At 37.6% G+C, this 18,488-nt stretch overlaps 2 protein-coding genes across 2 annotated transcripts; one reads left to right on the top strand and one right to left on the bottom strand.

Annotated features, from left to right (window-relative positions):
• Window positions 1–1,580: 1,580 nt before the first annotated feature.
• On the bottom strand, window positions 1,581–7,498 carry LOC134744617 (lipoma-preferred partner homolog). The gene is made up of 3 exons (XM_063678490.1): window positions 6,601–7,498; window positions 4,942–5,177; window positions 1,581–4,326 (listed from the first exon to the last, which is right to left on the bottom strand). The coding sequence occupies exons 1-3, from the start codon at window positions 7,381–7,383 to the stop codon at window positions 4,086–4,088; spliced, it is 1,260 nt and encodes a 419-aa protein (XP_063534560.1). The 5' UTR covers window positions 7,384–7,498; the 3' UTR covers window positions 1,581–4,085.
• Window positions 7,499–11,106: 3,608 nt separating this feature from the next.
• LOC134744753 (uncharacterized) lies at window positions 11,107–18,211 on the top strand. Its single transcript, XM_063678668.1, has 8 exons — window positions 11,107–11,365; window positions 12,912–13,068; window positions 13,220–13,476; window positions 13,922–14,011; window positions 14,687–15,134; window positions 15,890–16,023; window positions 16,530–16,667; window positions 18,111–18,211. Exons 2-8 carry the CDS (start codon window positions 12,912–12,914, stop codon window positions 18,144–18,146), a joined length of 1,260 nt encoding a protein of 419 aa, XP_063534738.1. The 5' UTR covers window positions 11,107–11,365; the 3' UTR covers window positions 18,147–18,211.
• Window positions 18,212–18,488: the final 277 nt, after the last annotated feature.

The following is an 18,488-nucleotide window of genomic DNA, read 5'->3' as shown; positions in this document are numbered from 1 at the left end:
TACATCAATAAATCGGAATGCTAAAGTTAAAATTCTATTGGCGCCTATGTGGTCGATATCGTTCTATGCTTGGTCTTTACCAAGCATACGACTTCTTGGTTCTTAAGACTATATTTGGATTTTTTTTTTGGAAAACCTTATAGGTGGGTGCGGCCAAAGAGTATAATAGTATATGGGTGCGGCCTGGAAATGGATAAACATGACAAAACATTATTTACAGTACATATGGTGCTAGAGTTAGACCAAGAAAAGTCTGCAGCGATTTTGATAGCACACGCAGTGAAAGTGTTATTTATACGTCATAATTTCATAGAAGTTTGACGTTTAAAATAACACTTGCACTGTGTATGTTATCAAAATCGCTGCAGTTTTTTCTTGGTCTAACTCTACTTTCTCGCACTAGTGCGTAAAGTGCATTTTTTGTGCATATGTCGAAAGTTTAAAGGGCCATATGTACTGTAAAACGTTGTTCGATACACGTGCGAATAGGTAATTCGCAACTCGTGTCGATTTAAAACCCTCCCTGCGGTCGTGTTTTAATTTATCGCCACTCGTTTCGAATTTCCTCTTTTCCGCACTTGTATCGAAAATAACTATTCTAGCACTCGAACGCGTGGTTAGTTCCAGATTCGTCGGATTCTCGTATACTCTGATTGCGACGTAGTAAATCCGTCGAATCGGGCACTAACCATACAGGTGCCTGGTAGCCATTCATGGGTAGAGTCTGTACCGAAAGAGTCGTAGAATGTATTGGTTCCCATATGTGACGTTTTCAACATTGTCGGTTGTCGATAAGGTTGATTTTAAATTGAAGTCATATGGAAATAGCGCCTTATTGATAACCGAAAATAGGTACCCTTTTGATTGAGAATGGCACATATAATCCACGACTTCTCGTTCCGCAGAGACTAAGGTGAGATTGATAGGCCAACAATAGTATATTGCATACCATGCGTTGCATGCTAGGGCAGTAAACTAAGAACCACCTAACATGAGGGAACAACTCATGAATATTTTTAATTAGCTCCATGCATTATTTTTGGATACATAATTTATATCGTTGGAACACCGGAAATGATAAAAATACTTTTGTAAACCTTAAAATTATTTTATTAAAAAATATTTAAAATGTAAAAAAAATTTGAGCGGTTGAAACGCTCATAATTTTTGGCGCGAATTCGACAGAGCGTGATGACGTCACACGTTGGGCGGCCCAACTGACGTTTGCTACTAATGACACTAATCTGTCGAACGCGTGACGTCACGTGGCGTTTCGAGCGTTTCGCTCACTAGCTTTTCGCGGGCAAATTTTTGTACGTTTTATTTATAATTTTAAGTAATTAAATGGTAATTTAAAAACGGAAATGCATTTGTAACATGATATAACGGTAACAAACATCCGAATAAAACATATTTCGTTCAAATATAAACTTCATGCATGAGGCTAAATGGGACACTTGAACCAATCAGTCTGGCGTGTGTATGATGTTTTTACATTTAACCAGGAATTACGGTACATGGGATAAAGGAAGGGGACAAATACTAATAAGACTACATTTTATTTCATATGAATTATTAATTCGATACATATAATTATAACATTGACGTTAAGTATAAATATGCCAAAGTAATAAACATTTTCGATGGTTACATAAACGTAGATATACATAAAAGTCATAAAATCTCTAAACGGAGTAAGTATAATTTTAAGTTTAATACCTTACAATAGTTTTAATATAATACAGTCATGGCATTCTAGATAACATTAAGTACAACACTAATAAATCCAATAACATAAGCTTAAAATGATTGCTGTAAAGAAGCATGTTGTAAATTACAAACTATGTTTTTTACAAAATAAACATGGCACTGCATAAAAGCAAGAACCCGCACTAGTACAGTCGCCATCAGATATATCGGAGCGGCTAAGGTGTGCACAAATATCTGAACACACCTCTATTATCGAGATGATAAAATATGTTTAAATATGTACTGTCCGCGCGCGAATTCCGTGCACGGCTGAGGAATGTTAGGAATGTTGGGCGTCATGACAGAGTGGTGTCATTTTGTACGTACGGGCGCGGCGCACACCCTCCCACTTCCTCGACCTTCGAATGCACGGAATTGGCGCGCGGACAGTATAATTTGGCCTCCGATTTATCTTATGGCGACTGTACTGGCACCGGTCTTGCATTTCTGAATTTCGAGCTTAAGAGTCTAATTTCGTAAATTCACTCGCGTTCACGAAATAAACTGAATTCTTAGAAAAACTTAGGTATGCTACAATCACATTTAACGCAACTAATACTGCAATACAATTACTACAAATGGTGAGCGCTACACAGCCTTAGACTTATACGAATACACAAATGCTAATTAGGAATGTTTCAATAATACTCTAGTCTACTTAGTTTTCTAAACTGGAAGGGTACGATGACAGATGTCATCTCCATACAATTTATAATCTAAAAATGCCAAATGTCGCGAAATTGTATTGAATTGACATCAATCATCGTACCCTTCCAGTTTGAAAAATACTATAATATATGAGGCCGACGCGACATTTCTATTGAGTGTCCCTAAATGTATGGACACAATTGGACGATCGAACCCAGCGGCGTAGCGTGAAAATCACATCTGCGAGGTCCTTTGCAATGTGTTTTTCCAAAGTAATTATCACATTCACTGCCCCCAACGCACATGTGCGTTCACCGTCATACAAGTTTGTTCCTAGGGTTAAAAGGGTGGCTTTGCGAGGCCCCCCCTAAGTGCGAGGCCGTGGGCGAAGGCCCCATTCGGCCACGCCTAGCTACGTCACTGATCAAACCTTATTCTGTCAGGTCTGTCTGACGCGTGCGGCTACATCCCAGTATCAATCTTCGCGCATTGCGACCAGGTTTACGAAAACGCGCCACACACGAATCCCGGCGTATATTATTTAACTTACAACTTTACAAATATTGCAAACATCAAAGGGGTCTTATTTTGAATAATATTTAGTAACAACATCACAAACTGGACAAATATAATCAAAAGTACACAACTACTATTTACAAATAAATGCATTTGAAACCAATGCAACATTTATAATTTTTGTAAATGCTGAACAATTTTTCTAAATATTTTACCTATACTGTATGTCTAGGTGTACCTTTATTTAATACTGAAGGTGCCTGATGTGCCTTCCCTTTAACCATCTGACATTCCTTTCTAGTTATTCGATTTCGAACCGTAATTCTTATTGTAGAGATGCCCTTTTTGTTTTAAGTATGATGACAAGTATGTTGCCGCTACGGATTAAAGGGTTAAACGCAAAAACAGCAATAATTAACATGAATAGTTGAATACATTCTTAAAAATTGCAGTTAATAAGTATAGTAATGATGTAGACACATTACAATGCAGACAAATTTTACGATAGCAACTTCTGCATGAGGTGAATAAGATTATAATTGGCCTTTCAATCTGTTTAGAAAAGCCTCTCTCATTACCTATCCATATAATCAGTGAAGTAAATATATTATGAAGGTGCAGTGACTTTACCAAATGTCCAAAGTTTTGTAAAAAAACTTTCAGTGGCAGGCAGAAACGGGTGCAATATCAGAAAAGTGTGTATGTGAACCTTTTTTAATACTTCTAATAAAGCTAAGATGCCGATATGGCATGATAACATTTGTTAACTTTGCTTTAAAAATAGTATATTCTACAGTTTGTTATAGCTGCCATACGCGTCTACCTTCCTGTCTAGAATAGATCCGCAGTCTTGGCAGGAGCAGCAGGTGGAACCTGTATGCACTTTGCGTTGTACTCACACAGATGATCATCAGGTGGGTAGCAGCCTCTACCTTCCTGTCTGGAGCACAGTTAAGACCAACAGGTTTCACAGGAGTAGCAGGTGATGAGGAAGCTCTTGTCCAAAGGTGACATTTTAGTAAAAATCCTTTAGCAGATCCTATATGCGCTTCGCGTTGTATCTCACAGATGATCATCAAGTGGGTAGCAGCCTCAACATTCCTGCCCGGAACACAGGGAAGATTCGCAGTTTTCGCAGTAGCAGGCGAGGAAAGATCTACTAGTTTAGCAAACTAGTTGATATTCCGCGACAGGTCCTGTATGCGCTTAGCATTGCACTCTCGACAGTACAGGTGATCATCGAGTGGGTAGCAACCCCTACCCTCCTGTTTAGAGCATAATGAAGATCCGCAGTCTTCGCAGGAGTAGCAGGCGATGTGGAAGCTCTTGTCTAGAGCGACGATGCGGACGGTTTCTTCGGCGCCGCCTTCGGGCACGATCGGCTCGCGGCAGAGCGCGCAGCGAGGCGCGTACCTGAACAAGAGATTACATTTTTAATAGTTCATCGGCGAAATTAACTTGCAATAGTCGCAACGTCTATTACATTAGTTGGTGAGTTAATAGGAAAAATGATATATCCAATACTTATACAGGCTATGAGCAAAGTGTGGAGCAACAGAACTAAAAGCCATGATGTCTCAGCCACACTGACTGTTTTAACCAAGCTTTGTTAGGCGAAGACGCTGGTTCGATTCCGGCCTCGACCACCGGAGGACTTGATAACTTTAAACCTTTGAACGCCAGACGGCGAAGGAATATGCCGTGCCCCGGACGCCAGGCAATCGCGATTAGTTTAGCGAAATTGAACGTTACCCGTTACGTGAGTCCCGCATAATTGTCTATTGCATTGGTGAAGTTCATGGCTGTAGCCGTCTGTGGCGGTCAAAGTGTTAATATATGACATCCATTTCAGTTTAAAATGCATGTTGTAATGTGCCAGCGTGCGTTTCATGGGATTGGCTCGGGTAACACCTTTGATGTGGCAAAAATGTAAACTTTTATGGGGACGCGTAACTTTTTCCATTTTTTTCCTTTAATATAAAACTATATTAATGTATCCTATAGGACTGAGAATGGTGTTTAATTTACCTTTTGTGGAAGTCCTCTATACAGTGTATGCGGTTAACAGCATCCACCGTAAAGGGGATCCCGTCCAGGCTCTTATGGCACGCCACACAGGTAAAGCAGCGCGGGTGGTACGGCTTGCCCGTGGCCCGAAGCATGCGGTCGAGGATAGGGTCACCACACACGCAGCACTTCTCTAGTGTGGCCAGGTAGTCGCGCTCGCAGAGGGCCTTGCCCTGGACGGCGTAGAATGGTCGACCCTGAAATGTATTGAAAATGAAAAGTTTATTGGTTACAATATTGTGTACAGCAAATAATTATGGTTGGAATCTCCAAGATCTCTTCCTACCAAAGTTACATATAAGGTATATTGGATTTGAAATAATTGTAATCTAGAATTCTGGTTTATCCCTTGTATTTCCCAGAGCAAATTTATAATTTTTTACACCTTCCCTAGAACGTTTTGTGATACCATTGAGTTTAGTCGTGACTCAGATGTGTACTTACTTATAAGAGTGTTGTATCATTTTACATTTACACACACATTAGGGTGATTCAAACTTGAACTAAAAAAAAAAAATTTTTTTTACTCACCATCTATCATTAGATGATCTATCATTAGAAAAGATTTTTTTATAAATTTTTAAATTGATATTTAGGGTTCGCTACCGTCATTTGAAAATTTGTGAAATCAATGAAAGGCGATATTATCGAAAATGATGCCTTTTATTATGTAGCAGACACATAAACGATTATAATAGGTCAATATTGTCATGGAACATATCAAAAACAAACCATATCCCACATCGCAGTAGGTACTGTAAGTGGTACTGGTGGTAGCGACCCGTAAATGTTAATCAATAATCTCAAATTAATTACTAATTATTTATTATTATTTTAGTAGGTAGGATTAGCGTTGAAAAAACCAGGAAAATTTCAAAACAGCTCGTTTTTTTCAAGTTTCTATTGAAAAAAACAATGCAAATTTCAGTTACAATTTTGGTTACAATACTTTCGAAAAAGAGAATAAAGCTGAAAAAAAAAACCATTTTTTTTCAAAACCTGTATTTTTCAATATACTTAGAAATTTTAACAGGTAGGTTAAGGTTGCATGTCTAATGTGTTTGTTTATGGCATTGACACTGTCATCACTCATCAATGGATTTGTGTGTGACATATTTAATTTTTAGAATAGAACTGAAAAAAAAACCGAAAAGAACGAAATTATGTAAAATTCCCGAAAATAACTTTTGATTTTTTCCGGAATTTTCATCCCTAGGTAGGATGAAATAATGGGGTGAGTTAAAAAAATTTAAACTGATTTTTTGAATCACCCTAACACACATAACATAAATATTGTAACTATAGATAAAGACCATGGTAAATTCTAAACAAGTAAGTAATACAGTCTTCTTCTTTTTCTTCCTCGCATTATCCCGGCACTTTGCTACGACTCATGGGAGCCTGGGGTCCGCTTGACAACTAATCCCAAGAATTGATGTAGGCACTAGTTTATGTTTACATAAGTAAGTAATGCAGTCTTCATGAATAAATGGCAACTTACATTTTGTATTGAATATGTTGCATTGTTACAAAAAAAAAAAATTTCTAAAATTATTAACTAAGGCATCCCTTTGGAATCAGCACTCTAAAAGAGTCGACTCTTAGATAATTCAAACTTACCTGTAAATTAATACCACACTGATGGCAGCAGAAGCATTTAATATGGTATATCCTCTCCATGGCTGTACATCCAGTAGTCTCTCCCATGATCTTACCCCCACACCGGAAGCAGTTACCGCAGTACAATTCATCATCCGGCTCCGGTGTTGGCTCTGGTGCAGTCCCGACATAACCACCATATAAGGATGCCCCAGACAACTGACTACATGGTCTAGGATTGATTGGTTCATAGAGAGATTCATATGTTGAGGATGTTTGCGAGCCGCCATAAGTGGAAAAGTCTTGTGCGTTCACTGAAGCCGAGGACGGAGGGTAAGCAGAACCGGGGCGACGTAACTCACTATAGTTCGACTGTGCACCGACATCGCTTATTCTAGAAACCTCAGACCTCGCGTCTCTGTCGCCGTATATGCTCTCAGAGTTCCGCTGCATCGGAATGTTCGAGTAGACGTGATTGGTACCACCCGGTGGCAATAAATTGCTGTATAGGAACACATCACCGCTCTTCACTCGCGCTGTATTCCTCACGATACAGCTCTTTACGGGCACTAGATTAGAGTATGTTGAGCTCGTACGGCTTCCATACTCTAGTCTCGATGAGTAGGAAGGCTCGCAGGCCGACTTCACCATACAACTTTGGGGTATTTGCGGCTGCGGCACCTTATTTTTTTTGGGAGGAATCGAAGGTTTCATTTTGGCAGCATTTATGTCGTCCTGCAGCTTTGCGTCCAATTCGTTTGCGTAGATCCGTAAGTCTGCTAACTGTTTATCCAGGGTATTCATTTTGAACTTTTTATTCACCTTTATAATGATATTTGATTATTTCCCTCGAGTGAAAATCGTTACCTCTCGCGAAACAATGCAAAACTGACAATTCAGGATGTTGCCATTATTCACTACATGAGCCAATAATGTAAGACTAAAGCAAAGATAGATCCTATTTGAACTAAGTAATAGTCGACTTTTTGATACTATTGTCAGGTCGAGCATTGACATGCCGTGCATTAACATAGCCCAATCGGCCGCCTTGACCTTGATCAAAGTCATCAAAGGCGGCTTAGAGCTTTAGCGTTTTCAGTAGGACAAAAAAAAAATTGATCTTGATAAAAAGCATAGACATAGTATAGTAGTTATAGACATGAAACCAAAGAGTAGTAAAATAAATAGGAGAAACCGAGCGACCAGGGGTAAGAGAAAGACATATTCATGTATTGACAGGTTAATGTATGGAAGCATAATCCTTTTTCTCTTTCACTCTTATAAATTTCGGTATTTCGCCATCGCCTCCTACCTATGCCAGTATCTTTACTCTCATACCTAATATAATTAACACAAAAATTTTAAAGTATAATTCTAATTAATTTAAATTCTTCATGAACAATAAAGATTGTAAGCCAATATTTTGACGCATATTTAATTATTTAATAATTAGATTTTTATTCAATTTATGTATTAATGATATTATTTTAATTGAGTACATATTATGATTAGTACTAGAAATGTAAAAATACACCTAGATTTAAGAATTTTGCAGTGCCCTAATAGGGTGACATGTACCTACAAATGTATTTGTAACACCTGTATTCTGATGAACATGATAGCAATAAAGATATGAATATGATGAATATGCTGCCATAACCCGACCATGAAATAAAAACCCGGTCGGTGATAAGGACAAAGCATGGCACTATTTTCTCTTTCCTTTTATAGGAATCGCAATAAGACTATCTTACTCTATCAAAGAGTGTCAGGCCCTTGATAAAAAGCTGTATAGCCTGACAAGCCAAATTTGTCAGTACGAGTAGAAAACTTGTACACAAGGACTGAAAATTTAAATTTTGTACTTACAAATCGGTGTGTTAGACTAAAGTAGTGTTATTATTATTAGGTATTTATATATTTAATAAAATACAGTGTATTCCTAATATAATCATAACAAACCCGCAAAACTCAATAAAGAGTTTGACTGTGGAGCCATCAGTCTTTAGTTACATAGGTTATGTATAGGTACTTAACTTATTTAACTAACTTAATTATAGTAGTGCAATTTCGACATAATTACAGACCTTTTATTATATCAAGACCGTGCACTAAGATTTTTGACAAACCATGTTTGAACCGTATTTAGCTAATATTAAGGTACAAAAAACGGGGCCAGCGAGAGGATAGTCGAATGGAGTTTGTCTTTTTCTAACAACATGCCAGGGTAAAGTGTAACCTATACACTTTTATATTATATTATATATATGGTTTGCAATTTTTCATGTGAAAGAAAGGGATAAACTCTGCTTAAGTCATCTCTCACTCGGCTCGTTTTTTCGCATAACATCACGATCTTGATATAATAAAAGGTCTTTGCATATATAGTTGGTCAAGCAAATCTTGTCAGTAGAAAAAGGCGGCAAATTTAGAAAATGTAGGCGCGAAGGGATACCATCCCATAAAAAATTTGAATTTCGCGCCTTTTTCTACTGACAACATTTCCTTGACCAACTATATATTATTACACTATCAGGTCCAGGGACCGGCCCGCTATCCCTTATCGGGGTTTTATAAGGGTATTGCATAAGGCTTAACTCACCATACCCTTTGCCAGACGAAACCCTTTGTTTTGCTTTTAAAACCCCTTATATAAAACTACCACATTTGAGTAATCGGTAGCCCAATACCCTTAAAAAACCCTTATCATCCGCTCACCAACACCTTGCATATTGCTTATAAGGGTTAGCCTTATAAAGGGCTTCCCTTTTAGTATATAAGCGTGCTAATTTAATTCGTCTACCTTGTTCATAAAGCACACATTACTTCGAATCCGAGCGATCGTCGGCGGCGACGGCGGCGTTCTTTGACTAGGCACGTATTTTCTTTCCTTTTCATACACTACCGTAGATATATACTAATCCTGTCTCTTTCACGCAAAGGGAAACCTTTATAAAAAGCGCTTAAAGATAAGGGTAACCCTTATTAAGGGCTAGCCTTATTTTTGGTTAGCTTTTCGGTAAGGGTTAGTCAAAGGTAAGGGTATGAATGGGCTTGCAGTTCAAAAGGGAAAGTCTTTCAATGTGTTAGCCGTGTTTAAGTGTCGCCCATTGAAAGGGTTTTATCGCGGAAAGGGTTGTCCGGTCCCTGATCAGGTCAGGTCGAGCACTATTATGGCTGTTAATTGGCCATGTCAAGTCCATACAAAGAAAAAAAAACGTGCTTCAACTTCAACAGTGTTGCCAACTTGGCATAATTGGTGCCAGATATGGCATAGTTTCACACACTCTGGCATCGAAAATTTCCATTTAGCATCTGGCATCTTTTTTAGCATAATTTAGTGAATCAAGTGATTATGTCCCTAAGCCAAGTTTGAAACCTACTTGGCAGTGATAGACAATCCATGACACAACCGTCAAAGGAAATTTTATACATACGAGGAATTATAATAAGCGGTAACAGACTACCGCACCGCACCGCGACCTTTTTTCATACGCGTTACCAATTAATTGTCAATCAGATTGTGCGAAAAATTGTCTCTTCTACACCCACTATCTTTTTGTGTTATCTATGGTATAGTCAATGTCAATGTCATGTCATATGTCATAATTATGGATGGTATAGAAAGGATCGCAATCTCTTATGGCAGAATTGTTGTAAAAGTGTATGGTGGCGCCGCCTAATTACTGTTTTTTGATGGACACTTTTCATACATAGAGATTTGGCTCCTTTATACAGTCTCCATGGTCATAATGGCCGGTTTTTAGCATGGAGACTATATAAAGGAGCCAAATCTCTATGTATGAAAAGTGTCCATCAAAAAACAGTAATTAGGCGGCGCCACCATACACCGAAATACTACCAAAAACAACCTACGTAATTTGTTCGGGTTATTTGTTGCCTTATATGGTTCATGTTATACTCATGTCCCAGAGCCTAACTAGCGCCATCGGAGAGATTAGGAACTATTATTTAAAGCTGAAAGCGGTCACTTTTGCAACAATTCTGCCATAAGAGATTGGCATCCTTTCTATACCATCCATAGTTTTTAGTTACCTATAATATTTTAGCAGGACTTCCGGTTCGAACGCCATCTTGATAGTAGCCTCGTGATTAATTCCTTTGTTTTTTGCTCATTAATATTGTTTAAAGTGTAATATCGATAGCTTTATTATACAATAATCTAATGTGGTAGTGTGCAGTGAATGGAGAATTAATCTCAAAGCGTGTTTAACCACCATTTTGGAGTCAACGGCCGGTAGTCCACGTGCTTCTCGTAAAATCCAGCTATCGGTTTTACGAGACAACTAGAACAACCACCGAACAGCGTCGTGCTCTAAGAGCATTTATTTTGTTCCTACCCTTTTACGTGACATTGGCTACGGGCAACACCGCCCTCAAGTCCATCAAGAAAAAAAAAAAAATTTAGCATCTTTTTAGCACATTTCAAAATTATTTTGTATATTTCTGGCATAATTTAGACATAAGTCTGGCATTTTTTCAAATTCCGAGTTGGCAACACTGAACTTCAACATCAACACTGTTATTTATTAAATTTATTTCATATATCGGTATCTTAGTGGTATGATGTGTGATTTATTGTACAAATACAAAAAACAAAACAGGAAAAATAACAATTAATTTTGTGTATTGTCTGGCCAGACTAGGAAAGGTTTGGACTAGATTGCGACATAAATAAGGAAAACTTTTCATCCATCTGTCGCCACCTGACTGATGAAAGTAGGTAGTTTTAAAACTTATAAAATTACCACTGAAGATCACTAAGGTGAGTTTTTATTTTTTTAATTCCTTATTTGCGTTTTACTTTTTTATTCTCATTACAATTACTAAGTCACTTACATGAAAACATCTCTATTTGAAAACTGTAGTTATTATGTATTATAAATTAAATTATAATTATATGTTGTGCCTAGAGCGAGGAAAAAAAATGCCAATATTTAAATACATATTTAAAAAAAAACCGGCCAAGTTCGAGTCGGACTCGCCCACCGAGGGTTCTGTACTTTTTAGTATTTGTTTTTATAGCGGCAACAGAAATACATCATCTGTGAAAATTTCAACTGTCTTGCTATCACGGTTCATGAGATACAGCCTGCTCACAGACAGACGGACAGCGGAGTCTCAGTAATAGGGTCCCGTTTTTACCCTTTGGGTACAAGTATAGTATTATATAATCTGTGCTTTGGGTACGGAACCCTAAAAATGAACACGATTGATAAAAGGTTTCTGGGGGCAGGGCACGGCAGTGCCCCCACCAAATCGAGCAAAACAAAGAGGCACGGCCGTACCATCCTTTTCTCGAAACCATCTACAAATTGCAAAATTTGCTTGTAATTATCGTTGGCCACCCACAAGATGACATGAATTGAACGTTTCCATTTTACGACGGTTTCGTACACGTACGTACCTAATTGAGAAAAACATTGGTTTATTTTTTTAAATAATCCCTTAATTTTATACTCCTAAATTATAGACTGTGATAGACTGAAATTGAGTTTATATTCCTAAGTTAAGGATTGCAAATAAAAATATATCTCAACTTTAAAGAAAAATATATCGGTTTCTCGGTGAAATCATTGTATTGCGCATTGGCGCAACAACGTTACGGTATTTATAAAAGCTATAAATACTGGTCCACAAGGGCGTAGCCAGCCAGAGGCCTAGGGGGGGAGGGAGCAGAGGCCGCAAAGGCGGCAAATTTGAGCCCCCCCTGTGCCCCCCTGCCTATGCCCATGCTGGTCCATGATACGGTAAACGGTTTCTGCAGCATATAGACGACTGCAACTCCAGGGGTGTCACATGAGCGTTGCGTTTAAGGTACCTATTCAGTAAATTAATATGGAATTGTCAAGTCTGCTACCTCTTTAAACTGTATTAAAATTAAACTTTTCGATAAGTTCGTTTATTAAGCATATAACCGATATATAAAAATCAAAATTTTGTGTGATGTTATTAATGAATTACCCCTTATCCTTCCATAGAAAATTTGAATTTCGCGCCTTTTTCTACTAACAAACTAGGTGTGCTAGATTATATATTAAATAGAAAACAGTAGTAACGTAGTAAAAACGGGACCTATTACTAAGACTCCGCTGTCAGTCTGTCCGTCTGCCTGTCACCAAGCTGTATCTCATGAACTGTGATAGCTAGACAGTTGAAATTTTCACAGTAAAAGTTTTTTTAAAGTATGTAACCCTCGGTGCGCGAGTCCGACTCGCACTTGTCCGGTTTTTCTATTCTAGTACGTAAATCTATAAAGCAAGAAAACATTATTGTATCACTATTTTTTTCATTTACCATTCATTATGCAGATGCTAAAAACCGAATCAGATAATACAGCTACCATACTCGATTATCTAAATGAGGACTGCTGGATGGCATTACTTAGCTATATACCTGTCAAATATGTCATTCAGTCAGAAAGAGTCAGTCACCGATGGCAAGAATTGGTTCTGAAGTATTTGCGACGTAAGTATAAATGAGAAAAGTGGCTTTTTACCTCAGCGGTTGGAACAAATGTACTTTGCCACCCGAAAACAGGGAGCAAAATCAAATTGAATTCGAGTTAGTACATTTTGTGTGTGTGTATGTGTGTGTCAATAGGTACTTGTATTTACAGGTCTCCGAATTGCTATTCGGTATCCCCTGAACTGGATATCTTATTTTTATGATGACTACGGTATGAATGGAACTTACGGGAATTATTATTTAGGTGACAATGAGGTAGTTGTCGTTCTCAATAAAAGAGCAGCCGATTATTTATCATTCGCATGTTGGACCAACAAACTTGGTGCATCTGTTGTAAGCACTTACTGTGCTACCAATCACAATATGGAAACAATAGGAGAAAACTGTCCTAATCTAGAAACCCTCGAGGTAATTATGAAGTCTCGCAGCGTACTACGTAGGCGAACAACACGCGAACGCGAAGCGAAGCGATGCGGCGCGGTATGGATCAATCCTTTGATACCTATAGAAGTATCCTACGTGGACGATCTCGTTGCGAACGCGAACGCCGTGGGCCCGCCGCGCCGCTTCGCTTCGCGTACGCGAGTTGTTCGCTTACGTAAGACACAGCGTTACTGTTGTATAGGCTTAGCATTAGGAGAGCCGCGACAGTATCTCGACCGTGGGATAGACTAACCGTCCCTCTTTAATTAATACAGTGGAAAAAGACGGGTAGACTATCTCGTGCGCTAGATACAGTAGATACTGTCGCGGGTCTTTTATGCTAAAGCCTACTACTTAATCCTTGTATGGAGATGGTCATTGCGAATTTTCAGTTGGGAGTATTAAATTACCTACCATTGTGCTATTACAGATGTTTCGAGAATCAAAACAAAGCCTACCAAACATTCATAATGAAAACTTCAAGTGGTTACGGAGACTATATTTCACAGAATATAATTGTGTAAGTGTTGAGCTACAGATGTGGTCTAAGTATATATATATAAATATTAAAAGAAGCAATATATATATATATTGCTTCTTTTAATATCGTCGAATCATCACTGTCATCATTCGCCTACCTAAACCGTATTCAAATTCTGCTTGATCGAGTTTAATAAGTTAGTATAGTAGATTATTTTTGTGGCTTTGAGATCTAGTACTAGAGAGTTTACCGTATAATGGGGTGAGTAGGAAGAAAACTGACATTCAAAAGTCGATAACATTTTATTGTTACATATGCAAACTGAATGGTGTATATTATAAGTGTTCCGACGTTTGTATTTTAGTTTTTTTTTGGGTAGTTCCATTTCATAACTTAGACGATAAACAGGAAATCCCACCTTATCCCGTAGTCCCTCGTAATTGGGGTGAGATGGGTTTTCATACAAAGGTGATTTTGGAAGATTGTTGGATCGATTTGTTTTATTATAAGTATTACTATAGCATCATTTTAAATTGGAATACATTGTTTTTGTAGCAGTAGCCTTAAAATCCCATCTCACCCCCCTTTCATAACTTCTCTCCCCATTCATAACCCAACTCTCCCCGCGAACCCTACTCACCCCATTTTACGGTACATGAAGTTAATAATTGTTTTTTTTATCAACACTACCTAAAAATAATCTATTTATTACAGGTCTCAGATTTATATATCAGTCGTTTTATAGCAAATAATTCCGTGTTAGAAGAATTGGAAATAAACAGTAATGAAATCGTGACTGGTAAATGTTTACTCAACATCAAATCGGCAGCGTTGAAATCCCTGATGTTCAATAGATGCAGAAAATTAAAAATGTGCAATTTGCTCGCCACTGCTAGCAGTCACAATCTGACAAAGCTGGAGCTCATTAATGTTCCTTATAATATATATGAAAATATACATTTAATCCTGAATAAATTGCCCAATTTAGAGGATTTGTGTGTATTAGATGAACATATGGAATGCGATCATTTTTTCGAAGCTGTTTGTCGTCTGAGCAAGTTGAAGTTTCTTGTTGTAATGTATGAGGCGACGGATACGAATCTGGAAGACGTGACAAGATGCTGTAAGGATTTAATCATTTTGCAGTTCGGAGATTGTCCTAGTGAGTCTGATACAAACATAGTCATTTCATTCCAATAAAAAATTTTGTGAGGATTCTTTCGCCTTTATGATAGAAAAAAAGGATATCATGCTCAGAATCAAATAACATCAATCTAAGCCGTGAATTTAGTATAGTTAGTATCTGTTTAAGCCTACCATTTTAACAAATACAAGCGTCCCGCCCCGGCTTTGCACGGGTTACACAAAACCTTAACAAATTATACACTTAAACCTTCCTCAAGAATCACTATTGATAGCTGAAAACCGCATAAATTTCCGATCAGTAGTTTTTTTATTATTATTTGACCGCAATCTCACCTGATGGTAAGTGCCGATGCAGTCTAGGATGGATCATGCTTACCTAAAAGATGTCTATTCACTCTTGATTTAAAAAGATCCAAGTTATAGTGGACTGGGAATATATTTGCAGGAAGTGAATTCCACTCCTTAGTTTTCGAGTTTATCGCGAACATACATAAGTACATACAAATAGACGAGGCGGGGGTCTCTTTTTTAGGGTTCCGTACCCAAAGGGTAAAAACGGGACCCTATTACTAAGACTCCTCTGTCCGTCTGTCTGTCTGCCACCAGGCTGTATCTCATGAACCGTGATAGCTAGACAGTTGAAATTTTCACACATGATGTATTTTTATTGCCGCTATAACAGCAAATACTAAAACGTACGGAACCTTCGGAGCGCGAGTCCGACTCGCACTTGGCCGGTTTTTTCTTACTTACCATGTTTTTATGTCGCAGCCGTGTCATCTCGTGGAATGGAAGCGGTGACCCGCAACGTGGGGGCGCGTATCACCATGCTGGGCATACCAAAGAGTGAATATCTGGAGGATGAAGATGTGATCGCTTGCGTACGCGAATGCCCTAATCTAATGGTAACCTGGGCCTCAATGCAAAAAGCCTAGAAATAATTTAGAACATACTTTACCTGCGCAACTCCCTTCCCAATGTAACTTGTAATGTATAATTTGTAACTTTTATGAAGGCATGAACTGCATGACTCGCATGTGTTGTGCCACTGACTAAACTACAATATGTTTGATCAAAAGATCAATATCATTGCTTTATCAATTATCATATATGTACTTATCTTTTCTCGCATCACTTATACTTATCATTATAGAGGTAAAACATTGCCTGATATATGCCATCTCATTGTAAAAGCACTATTTTAATTTTTTTGTCACTAGTTCAGAATTGCTTACTTTCTGTATAACATACATGTATCACAAATACCTAAGATCAGTGCGGCCATATCCACTGTCGCCGTACACTGGCGCGGTTTTCTAACTTCATCGATAAAGAAGCGATTGCTTTTAGTTCCAGCAGTCAATCCGGTTCTAAGGACCATTATGAATTTTTTGTATTGTATTTGTCGCAGTTCTTGGACATGAGTGGGTGCTTGCGTCTGAGGCAGGGTATGCTGAGTGGGGCTGCAGAAGCACGACGCCTCATGGGCGCCCGGTTTTTTCTGGAACTGGTCGTTAGAGATACATTCCTGTATTTAGATGAAGATACGGTATTGTATCGAGTTATTTTATGTTATCATGCAGTAACAAGTTAAAATAAACATTCTGATAGTATCTGTGCGGAATTGCGGATGGAGAAGAGTCGTGGGATATAAGGCAAATTATATCCTCTTTGATTAAAGTGACCGTTTTAATTCTAGTTGGGCACTACGTCATCATTGTCATCAATGAGTTCCTTGCAACGGAACTTACGTTCGAAATGTCATTTGATATTTACCATTTTTTTTTTCGGTGAATGAAAATATCGCGAGAAAACCTGCTAACTTGATATTAGGTTTATAAGCTCACCCCGGGTTTCCATCAGGAAAGTGATATATCATATATATCTCTGTCTAAAAAGTAATTTTCCCCTCACTAGCCCGGAAAGTTGTATTTTATCCTTTAAAACAAGCGGGGAAAAACGCATTTTATCCACTAGCGGGGAAAGTAATTTGACCTTGGATCATAGAGTAACTGATACTAGAGCGTTACTGTCATAGTAAATTTTGTAACCCCAGTAAATTCACTGCCATCTGTCGACACACTTTAAAACTAAAAATGAAGATTTATAAAAATACGATAGAATGTATTTAAATATAGATAAATGATTTTTTTTATTTGCATTAATTAATTTTATGATTTTGACCCATGGTCTTTCACTTATATGCGTTAAAATTGTTAAATAACAAACGAAACCGTCAACGCCATCTATACGACTGTAGGCCAAAACTAGTAGCGCCCTCTGAACGAGAATCAAATTTTCTTGATTTTCGAGGCACGTTTTTTCCTTAGACTGTATCCATCTATTACGGAGTTATATCTATCTTTGCCTTGGATGGAGCGTGTTTAGTAGCTTGACAGATAACAAAACGTAAAACGCTCATAATAATGGTTCGATCGATATTAATTATCATTAAACAAATCGTCTGAGAATCTAATACCAAATTTAGCTTTATTTAATGATTTGATGTCATAAACCTTAAAGTTCCATAAGAAACGTTTGTTTTTTAATAATGATCTTAAATATAATTCTAAACGCACACGTTGAGTCGATGCAATTTCAAAACGCATCATTGACATTTCATACGTCAGAATTGTCAGAAATGTCAATATTGTCAACAAAATTTTTACTGAGAAACTTCTCACGTAAAAATACAGAATTTTCAGAGTTTTTTTGTTATAATATCGTAAAAAAATTAGTGATTCCAGGGATGAAGATGATCTAACGCCTGTGGATGTTGCACTTTCCTCGCTATAGTGAGGTGAAAAGTTTTGTGTTACACACGGGTGCAAATGTATTTTACTTCTCGTGTGTTGAAACACTCGCGGGTAAAATACAACTTTGCACCCTTGTATAACAAATAACTATTGATGGTCATGTATTATGATTAAGAAAGTAACGAAATATTTGACCTTTGACCTGCATTTGTACTAATTAGTTTCGTTTTTTCTAGGAACACTATCGTCATGAGCTTGTTTTGACGTATTAATCGCCAAGGGAACTGTGGGCCGGCTCGACTGCTTCAGAAAGTAAAATTAAAGCTTTCACTTTTTATACTGGTCTTTTTATTTATTTTTTACAAATAACCTGGGAACTAATAACATTAATAATAAATAATAACATTCGTACACATATTTGTAACTTGTGCAAAGAGTTGCATTCATCACTATAGTGAAACACAAGCATGATTATACAAGTATAAGTAATTTAATTTGTTTCAATTTATTATAAATTGTATTATAAATTTATAATAAATGTTATAACTACGCGCCTTTTCTACAACAAATTGGTTTGCACTTTTAATTTGAATGAGACGGACAATAAATAAGTA

The sequence above is a fragment of the Cydia strobilella genome, chromosome 10, assembly GCF_947568885.1.
Source record: "Cydia strobilella chromosome 10, ilCydStro3.1, whole genome shotgun sequence".
NCBI lineage: Eukaryota > Metazoa > Arthropoda > Insecta > Lepidoptera > Tortricidae > Cydia > Cydia strobilella.
The sequence above is the reverse complement of the archived record's forward strand: the minus strand, read 5'-3'. Positions and strand labels throughout refer to the sequence as shown.